Source organism: Eleutherodactylus coqui, chromosome 2 (genome assembly GCF_035609145.1).
Source record: "Eleutherodactylus coqui strain aEleCoq1 chromosome 2, aEleCoq1.hap1, whole genome shotgun sequence".
Classification (NCBI taxonomy): domain Eukaryota; kingdom Metazoa; phylum Chordata; class Amphibia; order Anura; family Eleutherodactylidae; genus Eleutherodactylus; species Eleutherodactylus coqui.
This window is the reverse complement of record NC_089838.1, coordinates 17371455-17386202: the sequence shown is the minus strand read 5'-3', so window position 1 is coordinate 17386202 and position 14748 is coordinate 17371455. Positions and strand designations below refer to the sequence as shown.

The 14748-nt window shown below is 45.9% G+C and overlaps 1 protein-coding gene across 1 annotated transcript in view; it reads right to left on the bottom strand.

The window, feature by feature from the left end:
* FBXW11 (F-box and WD repeat domain containing 11) overlaps positions 1-14748 on the bottom strand; it is a 56934-nt gene that overhangs the window by 26250 nt on the left and 15936 nt on the right. Inside the window, exons 2-3 of the mRNA XM_066590416.1 lie at positions 6810-6872; positions 3279-3504 (exon numbers count right to left, since the gene is read on the bottom strand). Coding sequence (XP_066446513.1) covers positions 3279-3504; positions 6810-6872 — 289 coding nt within the window. The remainder of the gene's footprint in view (positions 1-3278; positions 3505-6809; positions 6873-14748) is intronic.

Sequence of the window (14748 nt, the reverse complement as noted above, 5' to 3'; positions counted from 1 at the left end):
AAACTTTTTATAACTTCTGTATGGCTCATAATTAATGCACAATGTACATTACAAAGTGCATTAATATGGCCATACAGAAGTGTATAGACCCACTTGCTGCCGCGGGACAACCCCTTTAACTATTGTAGCCATGCAGTGTCAGTGCTGGCCACTAGGGGGCTTATGGGCAGCTTGCAGAAAATCTCCAGTAAGAAAAGAATTCTGCAAGACAAATACCTCCGAGCTGCTGAACCTCCATGTCCATTAGGTCCCTGGGAGAGGTTCATCGGGAGCCATGTGGAGAACACTGTGGGGAGCACGAGCTCCTGCTGTCGGGCTGAATAGCCACGAACCTGACAGGGTGGACGGACCCTATGGTGATGCCCTGGATGGCTATAATGTGATAGACCTTCACGCTATATGCTAAGGCACTAGGCCTGTATTGGTAGACAGTATTAAGTCTTATTTCTGTTGTCAGGGGCCGGTATGTCACATACTGCAGTACTGGCTCTAGCCAGCGGGTGGTGCCATTTTATAATAACAGAAAGAGAACCCCCCCCCCAGGAAACCCTGAATCCAAAATTGGATTGCAAAGGGTTAAAGGGGTATTCTCATCTCCTCTTTTGAAACAAACTTCTCTTCATTTGTCATCTTCTCCGATTATCTCTGCTCCCACATAATCTGCTGCCAACGCAGAGATAAATGGTATACTTACACATAAGAAGACAACATATTCCCGCTCAGTAGATTTCCCAACCTTATCAGTGAAGAAGAGCCTTGCCAGCATGCGACTTCTTTATACGCATTCAAAGTGTAAGGTCATCCCTTCTGGTCTCCCTGCACTGACAGGTAATGCTCCGTTCTTCCTGTCCTCACTCCGGGAGAATGGAGCATTATGTGACAGTGCAGGGAGACCGGAGACTATAAGATTACATTAGAGGATGGGGCTGAATAGACGTAAGAAGTTGGATCCTTCCTGCTGACAAGGAGGTGAACGCTACAGAGCAGGGATACATTACCTGCCAGTTATGCAGCCAGCAGCAGTATACAATGGCTCCAGGGCTACTGCATATACCTGAGAGGCGTCCTATACACTTCCATAGTTGCCAAGAGGCTACCGCACATGCTCCGGCGTGTGTGCTTCCGATAGCAGAGATGATGAAGTACACAAAGTGTTGCCACCACTACTAGAACGCAGTAAGGGTACAAAAACACAAATGGAGTCCTAGTGTGCATATCTCACCTGACATTTTTGAGATGGGAATACCCTTTAAGCTATCATCTAAGGCCCAACGTCCACATGCGGATTTTAATTATAAAATCCGCAGCTCCAGAAACCCATAGGGATGCACCGGCATCCGCAGGACAAATAAATGCATGCGGATGTGATTTTTTTTTTTTTTCCTGGTTTGCGGCTCGCAAGCGCAGGAAGAAATCGCAGCATGCTTTAATTTTCCTGTGGATGTCCCGCAACTTCCATTGAAGTCAATGGAAGCCGTCCGGACTCGTGGCACACCCGCAGCTGTCATTGTGCTGTGCCGCGTACATCCGTTGGGCAGAAGAAAGAAGATCCGGCTGCGACGGAGTGAGAATGCCATATTTGGCCTCATGGCTGCAGGCACGGGTGGAAACCGCTGCGGGATACCACCGTGCGTGCCTGTGGACATGAGGCCTTATTCAGCCACCTAAAAAGAGGACACGGTGAAACACATGCTGGGGTCTGAGATGGTCATGACACTGCTGGTTCAATCCTGTCCAACTTGCATTGTGCTGCCCTCTGGTCTTAGATTTGTAACTTCTGCTGTATCAGGTTTGTTTAATATTTTGCCCAGACGGAATATGTGTAGATGTACAATCAGTTACTTATTAAGTAGCGCTACAGGATTGCCTACATACACAACTAGACTTATTTAGTGCCGTGTTGTAGGATTAAATACACAGGCTTGAACAATCAGGTTACTTATCACATATTTTACACATATACTGTACTTGTATAGCCAAAGTCATTGTATCTCTTTCTATAATCCATTATTATCTCGTTCTACCAGGTCTATTTCATCTAACAGACAGAAATTGGTCCCTAGGATGCAGAAGAACCATTCTCCTCTGAAGTGGAACCACCGCAATTCTGCTATTACAGAAGGGTCCTAGCTCTCAACACATCCCCGGCAAACGTTTATGGAGGAGAGACTGCAGCACCAAATCTATAGACCAACAATGTGAACCGCTTGACACAAACATGCAACATTCTGACCGCCAACTTACAAAAATATAAAGAGGAGCCATCATGTTCTCATGATCAGTGGGATCAGCTACATAGGTTCACAGCCACGGCCCCGCTGACCCCCATCACACCTCCTTTTCTCTCTACCCCATACCAACCTCTGTTAGTTTCAGCTCCCAGCACTTTGAACCTGTCAAGTAGGCCGCCTCATCCGCTCACTGTCAATGGGCAAAGAAAAATCGGACATGACGCAGTGAGCAAAGGAGACTGCCAATAGACTTAAAGCACCCGAGGCCAATGGAGGTTGGTGCAAAGAAAAGTGCGAAAGTTAGCAGTTCCATGGTTGCAAACCTATGCACCCGGTTCAACTAATCAGAGGACATGACATTCTTTTTGAAAATTGAAATCCCATAGGTTACATTTCACATAAACAATCGATAAACTTTAGATCGCCTATCCTCAGGATAGTTGACTGGAGGGTGTCCACCAATTCAGACCTCCGAGCCCATTGGCATTGCAATGGAAACAGACAGCAGTGTTCGTATTGCAGCAGCCAATTTGGTACTGCTGGCCCGGGGATCAGCTGATCTGCAGGGATCCTGAGCAAACTCCAGCTGATCAACTATAGATGACTTATCTTGAGAATAGGTCATCAAGTAGTACAAGTCCCAAAGAACCCCTTTTTTAGGGTACGTTTACACGTACAGGCAAAAATTCCACATCCAAAACAGTCAAAATATGCACCATTGGTGCATATTTTGACTCAAAATCAGGTTTCTAGAACATATATCACCTCCCTCCTCACCTCCGAAGTTATCGCGTTGTCAGCGCTTCCCAGCGGCCTCTAGTGAATGCAGCGCCGCTGGTCAGGTGATGCGACTACAATTCTGGTTTCTAACTCTATAGTCACTAGCCCAGACCCCTCTCTATACAACCATGCTTCTTCTTGGATTAAAGACAAGGGGAAATGATCGGTTTTGTCCATTATCATATTTCTATACAAAAGATTAAAATGGTCAATTCTCTTTTTTCCCTGCAGACATGTTGCATCATTTCTACGCACTTTTCTATTTACCTGGTAGTGCCGTAATGAAATCTCGCTGTAACATGGGCTTCAAGTAAGAATTAATATGTCCGTGCTGGTAGTGACACATTCGGGAAATAAGGTGTTCAACAAATTCCACCTGATCTGATTCAGACCACTGATCAAAATATTTTATACACAAGTCCTTCTCTTTTTCATAATTTCCATCAGATGTGCGCTTTCTGGATACAATCACTGACGATGTTCCATTAGTTATCTGTGGAAGACAGGAAAGACAAATCAAGTGACAGCTGTACTGATGCTTTGTGATGGACTGAACAGCTGGGGGCGTCACACCTGCCAGGAAACATTTCCTTGTCCCGTTTACTGAACACCTTTACCACCGCCGCCGGATTACGTTTCTGCAATTTTTTTTTCCATCTCGACACTGAAAGTCACGTTTTGTTTTTCCCCATCGACTTAGCAACTGTTTTTAGTGGGTATGGCACCATTTTGCGTATGGCACCATTTTTGCGGTAAGTATGAGAAAACAGTTTCTGGGAGGAAAACCCACCCCCAAACCACAGCAATTCTGCAGCAGCATCTCCCACCCCCCATTGGTAATGTGTTAATCATGTGGTACAAGTAACATGTTACCTTTATTATGCAGATTAGTAAGATTACTATGAAACAATTAAGGGCATGTTTACAAGTGGCAAATTTTGCGCTGCCCTAAAGGGCCACCATTTGGTGTGGATTTTGACACGGATTCACACCAGATCTCTTTCAATTGAACGGGTAAAACCCAGTGTGAATTTTGACACAGATTTTCCACGACATGTGAACATACCCCAAGATATACATCTGCTATAGCAGCCCATCGGCACCCTATAATTGCATGTGAGGAGCGACAAGATGCACACCCCTCCCTCTAAACCACAGGGTTAAAACGCCATGAATTGAGTTCTCTCTGATCCCAGATGTTACCCCAGCACTATGGTAACAGCCATGCTCCTGTGATCACCTTAAAGCAGGACTGCACAACTAGTAGGTTGGGTCCAATATGGAGTCCTCTTGGGGCTGAAGATAGGCTTTTAGCGGTTCACTTTGTAAGCAAGCTGCTAAAAGCCTATCTATTCTATAGATCTATAATAAGTGTAAGCAGTTTACTACAAAAGCAAGATTAGGCTTCCAGAATAATTTACCATTCGGCAAAATTCAATTCAGAGAAGGTCCTGGGAGTAGCGGAGCACAGAATCTTCATAAGTATAAAGATTCCACGCATCGCCTCTCCTGGGGCCTTCTCCGAATTGACTGCTGCCCAATGATAAAAGTTGTTCCAGAGGCCTAACCTTAGCATAAGTACCTGTAGTAAGCTCCTCCCACTTACTATAAAGATTCTGAGCCCCGCCGCTCCCGGGTCTTCTGTGAATATGACTGGCCAGCGCACCTGGTGACATGACTGTCAATCACTGAAGGTCCTTTAGTAAAGAACTGCCTGCACAGTTCTGTCACGCTAGCAGCGGCGCCGTTACTGCTGCACTTACTAGCAGCTGGTAAAGTTCAGGACAGCAGCAGCGCTGGTAGTGTGACAGGACTGACATGATTACAGTCATGTCACAGTCTGCAGGCCTACCTTAAAGGGAACCGGTCAGGTCCCTAAAGCTGCCCAGTCTAGAGGCGCAAGGTATAGTGACAGACAGTCCGATTTCAGCAGTCTGTTACTTATGTCAATCAGTTTTAGAGGTTATGCCAATCTTCTTTTTGGACAGAGTTGGACTGGAGAGAAGTTTAATGACATTCATGCGTATTCATATAGTTGCACTTTCCCCACCAGATGCTGATTAGCAGGACCCGCCAATAAGAACCTGGAGGGAGTGTGCATGTACGGATACGGACGAGCCCAGCCTAGCCCTGCAGTTTCGAAAGTCAGATTTGCAAAAACCACGAAAATCGATTGGTATAAATGACAGACAGTTGAAATCAGCATGTATGTCTCTCTCATGGGCAGCTTAGGGACCCTGACAGGTTGTGTTTAATAGAAATGTATAGCATTTCCTGGGAACTCCTACGTCTGAACGGAGCTAAAGCGACTGGCCCATAAACAATATTCCCAACATCACTAGGACACTCCCCCCACCTCTCACGAAAATAGGGGTCCAGAGCGCACAGAGCTCAGCTGTCAGTCCCATGAGGGTGATGGATGGAGCAGTAGTGTGCAGGCATGATCACAGCTCCATTCATACAGGTGATTCTAGACCCCCATTCTTGTGATCATTGGCAGAGACCCTTGCAATCATACATTTATCACCTGTGGGTAGGTTGTATATGGACCTCATTAGCCACTTCCCATCATAATTCAGTTTTGTTTGAGTTGTCATTTTTCATACCCACATTTATTCCCTCCCAACACAGCCATATGAAAGCTTTTTTTTTTTTTTTTGCAGGACACATGCGTTTTAATCATTAATGAATTTGCCTTTTGCCACCATATTCTGACCCCATAATTGTTATAGCGATGAAGCTGTGTGAGAGCTTGTATTTTCTTGTGGCAAGCTGCAGTTTTTTAAATATAGCAAAACTTTTTGTATTTCAGCTTCTTTTGTCACTCCCTTTTTTTCTAAATGGCACTCACCTTGTGGGCTAAGTAATGCTTTATTTTATTAGCTCTGAATTTTTTTGAGCTCGGCTTTAGCACTTATGTTTTATTATGAACTTCACATAGATTCTTCTTTATGTTTTCAAGACTCAGGCCGGCTTTTCACGGCCATGACGGGCTCACGGCGCCCCCCCCCCCCCCCGCCCCAGAGACCCCAATACTTACCTCAGGATCCTGCGTCCTACGTCCCGCATGACGCTTCAGCGTGCATGCGCAATAGAGTGCGTGACGCGCCGCAGCGTCTTATGACGCTCTAGCCATTGGCTGCAACGGAAGCCGTCCGCGCGCACACCCGCGGCAAATAGAGCATGTCACGGGTGAGGACGGGTGATTTAGCATTGTGCTAATAGGTTCAATAGAACCTAATAGCTGTGGGTAACGCAGCGGATTTCTGCCGCGTATTACGCGGCGGAAATCTGTCCGTGGGAAGGAGCCCTTAATCGCTTTTTCTTCTTTTGCTTAATCCCTAATGGGACTTGAACAAGTGACATTTTGATTGTTTTTTAAATGTAATAGTTTACAGGGGTCGATTGCAGACAGGGAGGACTTTTTTTTTTTTTTTAAATCCCTTTGGTGCCACGTTCAGCATTGAGGTTAAACGTCGGAGTTATCTCTTATCCCGGTCCCTAAATCCAGGTATCAGCCTTGCGTCACCGCTGGCACAGGCTGCTGCAGATGTGGCATTTGTTAGGTGTTAAAAGAGGAAATGAAATGCAAAAAAAGGAAAGAAAACAAAAGCATTTCCATTTTTTTGAAAACCCACTGAAATCACTGGGAAAAGAAACTTGACATGTATAATTGTGTTTTATTTCCGTTTCTCTGCTCCAAAAATGGGAACAGAGGAACGGAAATCACGAATGCTGGTGTGAATGAGCCCTTACACAAAAAAAACATTTTAAAGAGACACATTGTAGTGTTCCTACCTGCCATAGAGTGTTTTTCCTTGGAGATTCATCTTCATTCTGATCATCCATAACAGAGGTTGTCTATTAAAGAGAAGTGAAGATTGTTAAAAGATCACATTAGGCTTTAGATACAGAAATACAGCATGCAAAATAATAAAGGGGGGGGGGGGGGGGGAAGCAGCTAACGAGACTTTTTTCCACATACAAGTACCAGATCCTTTAGCCAGACTCAAATCACAAACTAATTAAAGTGGAAGACGACTGTGCTAAAGGCCCATTTACACGAGTAGATAATCGCTCAAAGATCACTCAAAGGACATGAGCTTTGAGCGATTATTTTGCATAAAAAATAATTGATATTCAAGTAGCTTCTCAGCTACTTAAATGCCAATTATGTATGTTAATGAAGCCTCCACTGAGCACGGCTAATAGCCCTAGGCCATTAGCTGAGCTCAGATCCTTTGTTCCCCCGGGATCTGAGCTTGACAATGCTATCAGCACTTCCCCATGGAGAACCACTGATTAAACTGATTGCTAAAATCAAGTGAGCTTGATTTTAATGCTCAGCGAAGGTGCCCGAAATGCGGGTGCCCCGTGCCCATTTACACGCACAGATTATTGCTAAAACTATCGCCGATGAGCGAAGTTTTAGCGATAATCGCCCAGTGTAAATGGGCCTTAAATGTATAGGATTTATTTACATTCTACTTTCCAGAAGACGTTTCTTTACGACATAGTCTGAGCTCTAGACTAAAACATTACCCAGGAGCCATTGGCACCGAAACTGAAACATTTGTGACCCAAATAAAATTTAAAGTCATTAAATACATATATAATTAACATTTTGTTTTTTCGAAAAGGCGGTAAGTAAGCAGAGCCCATAGGAGTGCCTTTTCTGCTTCTTACAACTGAACCATAGAACTACTGAACCTTCTGGGCTGGTGTGGAGCCTTGACTTTCTGAGCAGCTCACCATTCTGCTAGTTCTGCTCCATCACTTCTCTATCACCCCCCCCCCCCCCCCCCCCCCCTCCGAATCAAGCCGACGACATGCTCAATGACTGGCTCCCTTCTGACCCATTGCCTCTCGGTCTCGGCCCACTTGCCATTAATGTCCTCTCATCCTACAGTAAGAGCATCTATTTACATGTCCACATTTTTGGCCCATGTATTTCACGGACCCATTATAGGCAATTAGGCTATACATGCAAGCGCTCCTTTACACTGACCGATGGCCTGCGAAAAAACTGTTGCAGCATATCCTATTTTCATCCGTTTCACGGACAAGAATTGGTCAGGCAATGTCCACTGTCCATTGTGAATTGCGTCCAAGAATCTCAGATATGGCCGTGTGAATCTGGCCCAAAGGATGGGTGTCCGGCGCTCCCAACACACAGCCTACACTTTAGTTATGCAGCATATTAAAATCCTAACTGACTAAATAGGGGTTTCTCTTCCCCGTCACCCGCTATAAACTTTGTGTTACACATTTCCCTTCTCTTGTCGTTGGTTTCGGAGTCCCAACAATTGGCCCGACTGTTTCTGCGAAAATCTCAGTCCTCCAGTATCGCAGCACATGGAAGCATAGAAAGTAAGCAGTTAAAGGGGATTTCCAGGGAGAATACTACTGATGACCTACCGTATATTCCAGCGTATAAGGCGACGGGGCGTATAAGACGACCCCCCAACTGTCACCTTATACGCCAGAAATACAGTGGACCAAAAAAAAAAAAATAAATTACTCACCTTCCCCGACGTTCTGCGGCGCTGCTGCAGGCTGTCGCTCCCTCCTGGTCCCCGGCAGAGCATTGCTTTCTGGACGCAGGGCTTGAAATCCCCGCCTCCAGAAAGCTAATACTGTGATTGGCTAACACACGCTGTCAGCCAATCACAGCCATTCAATGACCTCATTGAATGGCTGTGATTAGCTAAAACACACGTGCCTTCAGCCAATCACAGCCATTCAATGACATCATTGAATGGCTGTGATTGGCTGAAGGCGCACGTGTGTTAGCCAATCACAGTCATTCAATGATGTCATTGAATGGCTGTGATTGGCTGACAGCGTGTGTTAGCCAATCACAGTATTAGCTTTCTGGAGGCGGGGATTTCAAGCCCTGCGTCCAGAAAGCAATGCTCTGCCGGGGACCAGGAGGGAGCGACAGCCTGCAGCAGCGCCGCAGATCGCCGGGGGAGGTGAGTAATGATTTTTTTTTTTTTTTGACACTTTCTTTTTTTTGTATTACCGGCGCATAAGACGACCCCCGACTTCAGAGCAGATTTTTCGGGGTTCAAAAGTCGTCTTATACGCCGGTATATACGGTATCCTACACAGAGGTCGGCACTGAGACTTCCGCTCCGACCTCCGTGTATTTGCGGCCCCGACAGCCTGCGCCCGCTCAGCGGATTGGTCAGGGTCCGGAGCGACAGACCCCAGCCGATCAACTGATGACCCATCCTGAAGATAGGTCATCAGTAGTATTCTCCGTGGAAAACCCATTAAATCTTTTTTTTAAGGAATTTAAAAAAAAAAAAAAGTTTATATGAAAATATATAGATTTAACTATTGATGAGCGGTCCTCAGGATAGGTCATCAATAGTTGATCAGTGGGGGTCTGCCACACATGACTACTGCTAATCAGGTGATTAAAGTGACAGTAGGTGGACAGGCGAGTGCTGCGGCCATTTCATCAAACAGGCTGGGGGAAACAAGTCCACTCAGCACACGGCATGCAATCAGCTGTTTTTGACAGCTGCCGGTAACTGCCACAATCTGATCATGACAGTTAACTGTTAGGATGCAGTTATCAAAGCTGTCCACACCTCTAAATAGTCAGCAGGAGTGGGGCGTCCCCTGCCGCGCCCCATCAGTACCCCCCTTGCACTATGATTAGTCAACGAAAGCCTTCTAGGGCTACCATACAAGCCCTGATCCTGGCAACATCCAAAAATCCCTATATACAGCAATCCCTATGTACTGCAGCAAATAGTACAAGTGATCAGATGATTGCAAGTTCAAGTCCCCTGTGAGGACTACATAAAAGTATTTTTAAAAAGGGGGGGGGGGGGGACTTTTAAACATTCAAAATTCCTAATCCTGGTTTCTCCATAAATCTAAGCAATTAAAAAAATCACAACAACATATTTGGTATCGCCATTTTCATAAATGTCCAAACTATTAAAATATCACAATATTTATCCTGCGTGGTTAAGATTGTAAAAAAAAAAAAAGTAAAGAATACCAGAATTGCAATTTTGTATCCCGGCTCCCAAAAAAGTTTTTCCATATATTACCGGGAACACTAAAGTATACCATTGAAGAATACCACTCATCCTGCAAAAAATAATAATACTGCAGCCAGCACGAAGTGAATGCCGGGACCTACACCACACACATCTCTGGACCTTCTTGACTTTCAGAGAGGGGGTTGTGTAGAAAGGCTAGCATTTGGGGAATAGTTCACTGTCTTGCTTTTCTTTTTCTGTCCTTACTTCCCATGCTGCATTACACTATCTCTGCTCCAATCAGCAGTGGGCAGTATCTGAATGCCCACCCCAATGATCAGGCATTAAGAGACATTCTGGCCAGATGGTAAAGAAAGTGTGTAATGTGTGCGCAAACACCCCTACATGCTGCAACAGCAGGAGAGGCAGAGGCTGTGGAGATCGTTATCACAGGGGCTGCAGATCTGTCAGCCTGTAAGTGCATTGGAGCAGCCTTTGAAGATAGCCTGTTGCTATGGACATTGGTATTTTTTACATTTTTATATTTTGTTTCTTCAATTTAAAGGAGTTTTCCATAACAAAAATTAAAATAAAACTTAAAACAGACTTCAAAATCAAATTAAAATTGAATGCTCACCCATCCTGGCAGCTCCTTGTTTAGAGCTGCAGCCCCAATGCCCGCCACATGGCATGCAAAAACGGTGGCGATTCTTCCATGGCCACCGAAACCTGTGAGTGGCCAGGCTGCCATGTGCACAATGAACAGCAAACGACAACCCGTCGCTTTTTCCAAGTTCCATGCAGCAAGCGCCAGGGCGGCGGTACTGGGAGCCGCAAAGCATTTTAACCGATTTTTATTTTTGGTGCCTCAAGGGAACTTGGAAGATGCAACCAGGGACTTCGGCCCAGTGGAATACCAAAAATAAATAAATCAGCCCATACGGCTGCTCTTACGTATCTGCGATTATAAACGTGTTGGCGGCTGTGGCATTCATTCATTTCTTAGATTACTGAGCGCTAATGTCAGTGTAAGACATGAACTGTGACAGCGCCCAGCACATCCAGCCGGCCCTACATGAACCTTTCAGCATGTAATGTGGCGGAGGAAGCTTCGGTGCAGTTCTGTATTGTAACGAGGCTTACCAGCTCCCTCCGCCACATTACATGCTGAAAGGTTCATCTACGGTTGGGTAGATGCGCTGGGCGGCTGTCACATCAGCTGATTAGTTACAGTGACACTCGCGCTCAGCAATGTAGGGAATTAACTTCCAGGACAGTTCCACAGCACATCTACTAATCACCGAGTGCGGAGTGGGTTACCGCTATATCAATGGTTTTCCTGTAGTACAATCAGATCCCCTCAGATACCCGCCGCCCCCAGCACCACACCCGCAGAATGAACTGACACGCGGCATTGAGCAGACCAGACATATGCAGAACCGCCGCGGTGGCGAGATAGAGAGGCGGCGGCCAATTTCAAGCAGCCTGCTTTACTGAGCAAGGGAGCGTCAGGTAACAGAGGCACTGGCTACAGAATTGGCCTAACGTGATGCCATCAGCTTGCTTGGTGTAAAAGGGCCATAAGAGATGCAATCAGCCAATGTTTGCTCATCCACTGGCAGATCGCTGGGCATATTTACAACACAGGACAATGGTCTGGAGCAAATATTTGTTGAGCTGATCATCAGTCTAGGTAAAAGGGCCTTCAAATATTAGCATGAGATAAGGAGCTCCTGGAGCAGCCTGAGGGCCACAGGAGATAAGTATGTACACCAAGCTGACTGGAGCATGCAACATTACGGAGATTTCGGAAGACATGGCTGAAGGCCACCTACAGTGTAGGATCACATCAAGACTTTTTAATTTTTTTTGGTCTCCGACATATGACAGGAAAACATCTTGACATATACATTAAAAAGGAGGCTTCCACAGCGGCAGCCATCACCCGCAGGCTATACTGGCAGCCATCACCCGCAGGCTATACTGGCAGCCATCACCCGCAGGCTATACTGGCAGCCATCACCCGCAGGCTATACTGGCAGCCATCACCCGCAGGCTATACTGGCAGCCATCACCCGCAGGCTATACTGGCAGCCATCACCCGCAGGCTATACTGGCAGCCATCACCCGCAGGCTATACTGGCAGCCATCACCCGCAGGCTATACTGGCAGCCATCACCCGCAGGCTATACTGGCAGCCATCACCCGCAGGCTATACTGGCAGCCATCACCCGCAGGCTATACTGGCAGCCATCACCCGCAGGCTATACTGGCAGCCATCACCCGCAGGCTATACTGGCCACCGGGTAAACAGATATGTCATAAGCTTTTCATGATGAAACCAATAAACTTCTATCATAGCTCATTGGTGACACATGCCACTCTTAGGCCGCCTGCACATGGCAGAGCCGGATTTCCGCAGCGGATTCCGACTCTGCCAATGGCTGGTAACCCCGCACACCTGCTTTCCTTCATTTTCATCTATGCTGCAAATGGTCCGCACGGCTCGCTGTCAGACATGCGCAGTACAACTTTTTCCTTCAAATGTTTATTTTTCCTGCACCGACGCTAGGCGATGACGCGGGTACCGGCGACCTTTCCACAATGTCTTTGCAGAAGAGCCGCGGGTCGCACGGCTTCCATTAGCTTCAATTGAAGAGGTCCATGCAAAAGTGGAGCAGTGCTGCAATTTTTTCTACGTGAGTAGAAACCGCAATTGGTTTTTCACTCGTGTGCAGGAAGAATCAATTTACCATAGCATGCTATGGATGGCATTTACCGCGGATTCTGCAGCCAAACTTTGCCGGTGTGCAAGTGGCCTTAGGCCTCCTCTTCAAGGGGTATTCCGGCGATTCAAAGTGAAGATCATATACTTCATAAGGAAGAGGGCATGTAAGTTTGCAATATGAAGTTATAACTTGTTTTACAAATCTGCAGATATATTGCTTTACCTGTGGTCCGCCCCCCACCCCACCCAGTTCTCCATTGGTATCCAATCGTTACGACCCGACTGCTCCGTGGTTTTACTGGTCGGGCATGCTCAGAGTTTGTACAGCTGCAAATGTGTAACGGGCAATGGAGCATTGTGGGAATTGTAGTTTTTGCACTCACTGGCGGTCATTTTAAATAAAGATGTGTAAATCTGAAGATGGCAGGTAAGCGGAGGTGGCGCAGGTTGGCAAAAAAAAAAAAAAGGTACTGGAGTTCAGCATGACGATTCAGATGGATGTTTGGAATAATTGGAAAAAAAGTGGAAACGATAGGGAATTTTTACCCAGTCTCTGAAACAATGCACCCGGCACCCTTCGGCTATAATGGAATCTTTTTACCAGATTATCATGAGCGTTTCAAGACTTATACATACATTTAATGGATACCATAGAGTGGCATCTGTCACACACAGCCTACAATTATTTTTTTTTCAAAAATGGACATAAGTAGGCAACACAGGACAGGACCCAGATAGCCAGTCCTTAGAATGTGATGCTGGAACCAAGGTTCTGGGGTTGTTTTCTACAGTTGAGATTGCTGACCAGTAAAAAAAGTAATGGCTTCCTAGAGTAATCAGTCCCGGAGAGAAACCCCTGCGGCCGAACAGCTCCGTCGCTGGATAGAATCTAACTGCACCCATTGACTATAATGGGGTCCGCCCGGTATTTTGAGCTGAATCTGCGACGAAACTCCGGCCGGAGATTCCAACATAGATTTGAAACTGGGGATCATCTCTGAATTAAGAGCCGAAAATGCTTGCCGCATGGTGAACTTGTGCAGATTGGCTCCCTGCCCAATCATTTTGCAGACAGAAGTATATACATTACACAGACGCAGAAGAACCGGGATGGTCACCATGTTGCTATTATGCCATAGCATCCAGCCATTGCAAGTGAAGTCCAGAAAAGAGATCATTAGAGGCCATGTTCACAAAGTTATACTACTGGGCTCCACAAACTACTATTCTTTAAAGCAGCAAAAACATTGCTGCAGAATGTAGAATTTTGGTGGAAAGATCAAAGGCGTCACCCTCTGAGCCGTCAACGGATATACTAGAGTACAGTGCGTGCGATTACAGCGGCCATGGTATCTTGGCTTCTGAAAAGCAATCTTTCTTAAAGAAAGTCCTCCTTAAATAGGCAAAAAATATCAGAGAGGTTCATAAAATACTGAGAAGAAAAACCACTAAAAAGAGCTAAAATAATCAGCACAACAATCATACAACCACTGATTTCTAACTTTAGGTTGGAACCCAAAGCACCTGAGAAACCAGAACAATATCCAAGAAGTGCCCGATCTCACGGACAACCCCCTCGGGCCGGAGAACAGTTGGCAGTATCTGTCCGCCGTGCGCAGCTAGAATGAGTTTCCCTAAGTGAAAGAGACGCTATAGAGAAACAAGATAGAAGGTAGCAGTTATAAAGGTCTGAACGGACTATCATGACTTCACAGCCAAGCAACATACCATTGTTAACAACTGCTCAAGCTCTTCTCATGCACGTAGCTTTAAGGGCTCCCCGTACGCGGAGCAGACAGGTCGTGAAAATGGACCAAAACGGCCATACCACAATGGTATAGGTTGTCAACCACGTGCAAGGTGCCACAGGCCGGCTGCGCCTTGTTTGAGCGCCCTTAAAGCACTACGAGGCTATAAAACTAAATTAAAAAAAAGACTAACATGCTCTACAGATGTCACTATAACACAAACACACCAATAACAAATAAAAAACGGCATGCAAAAT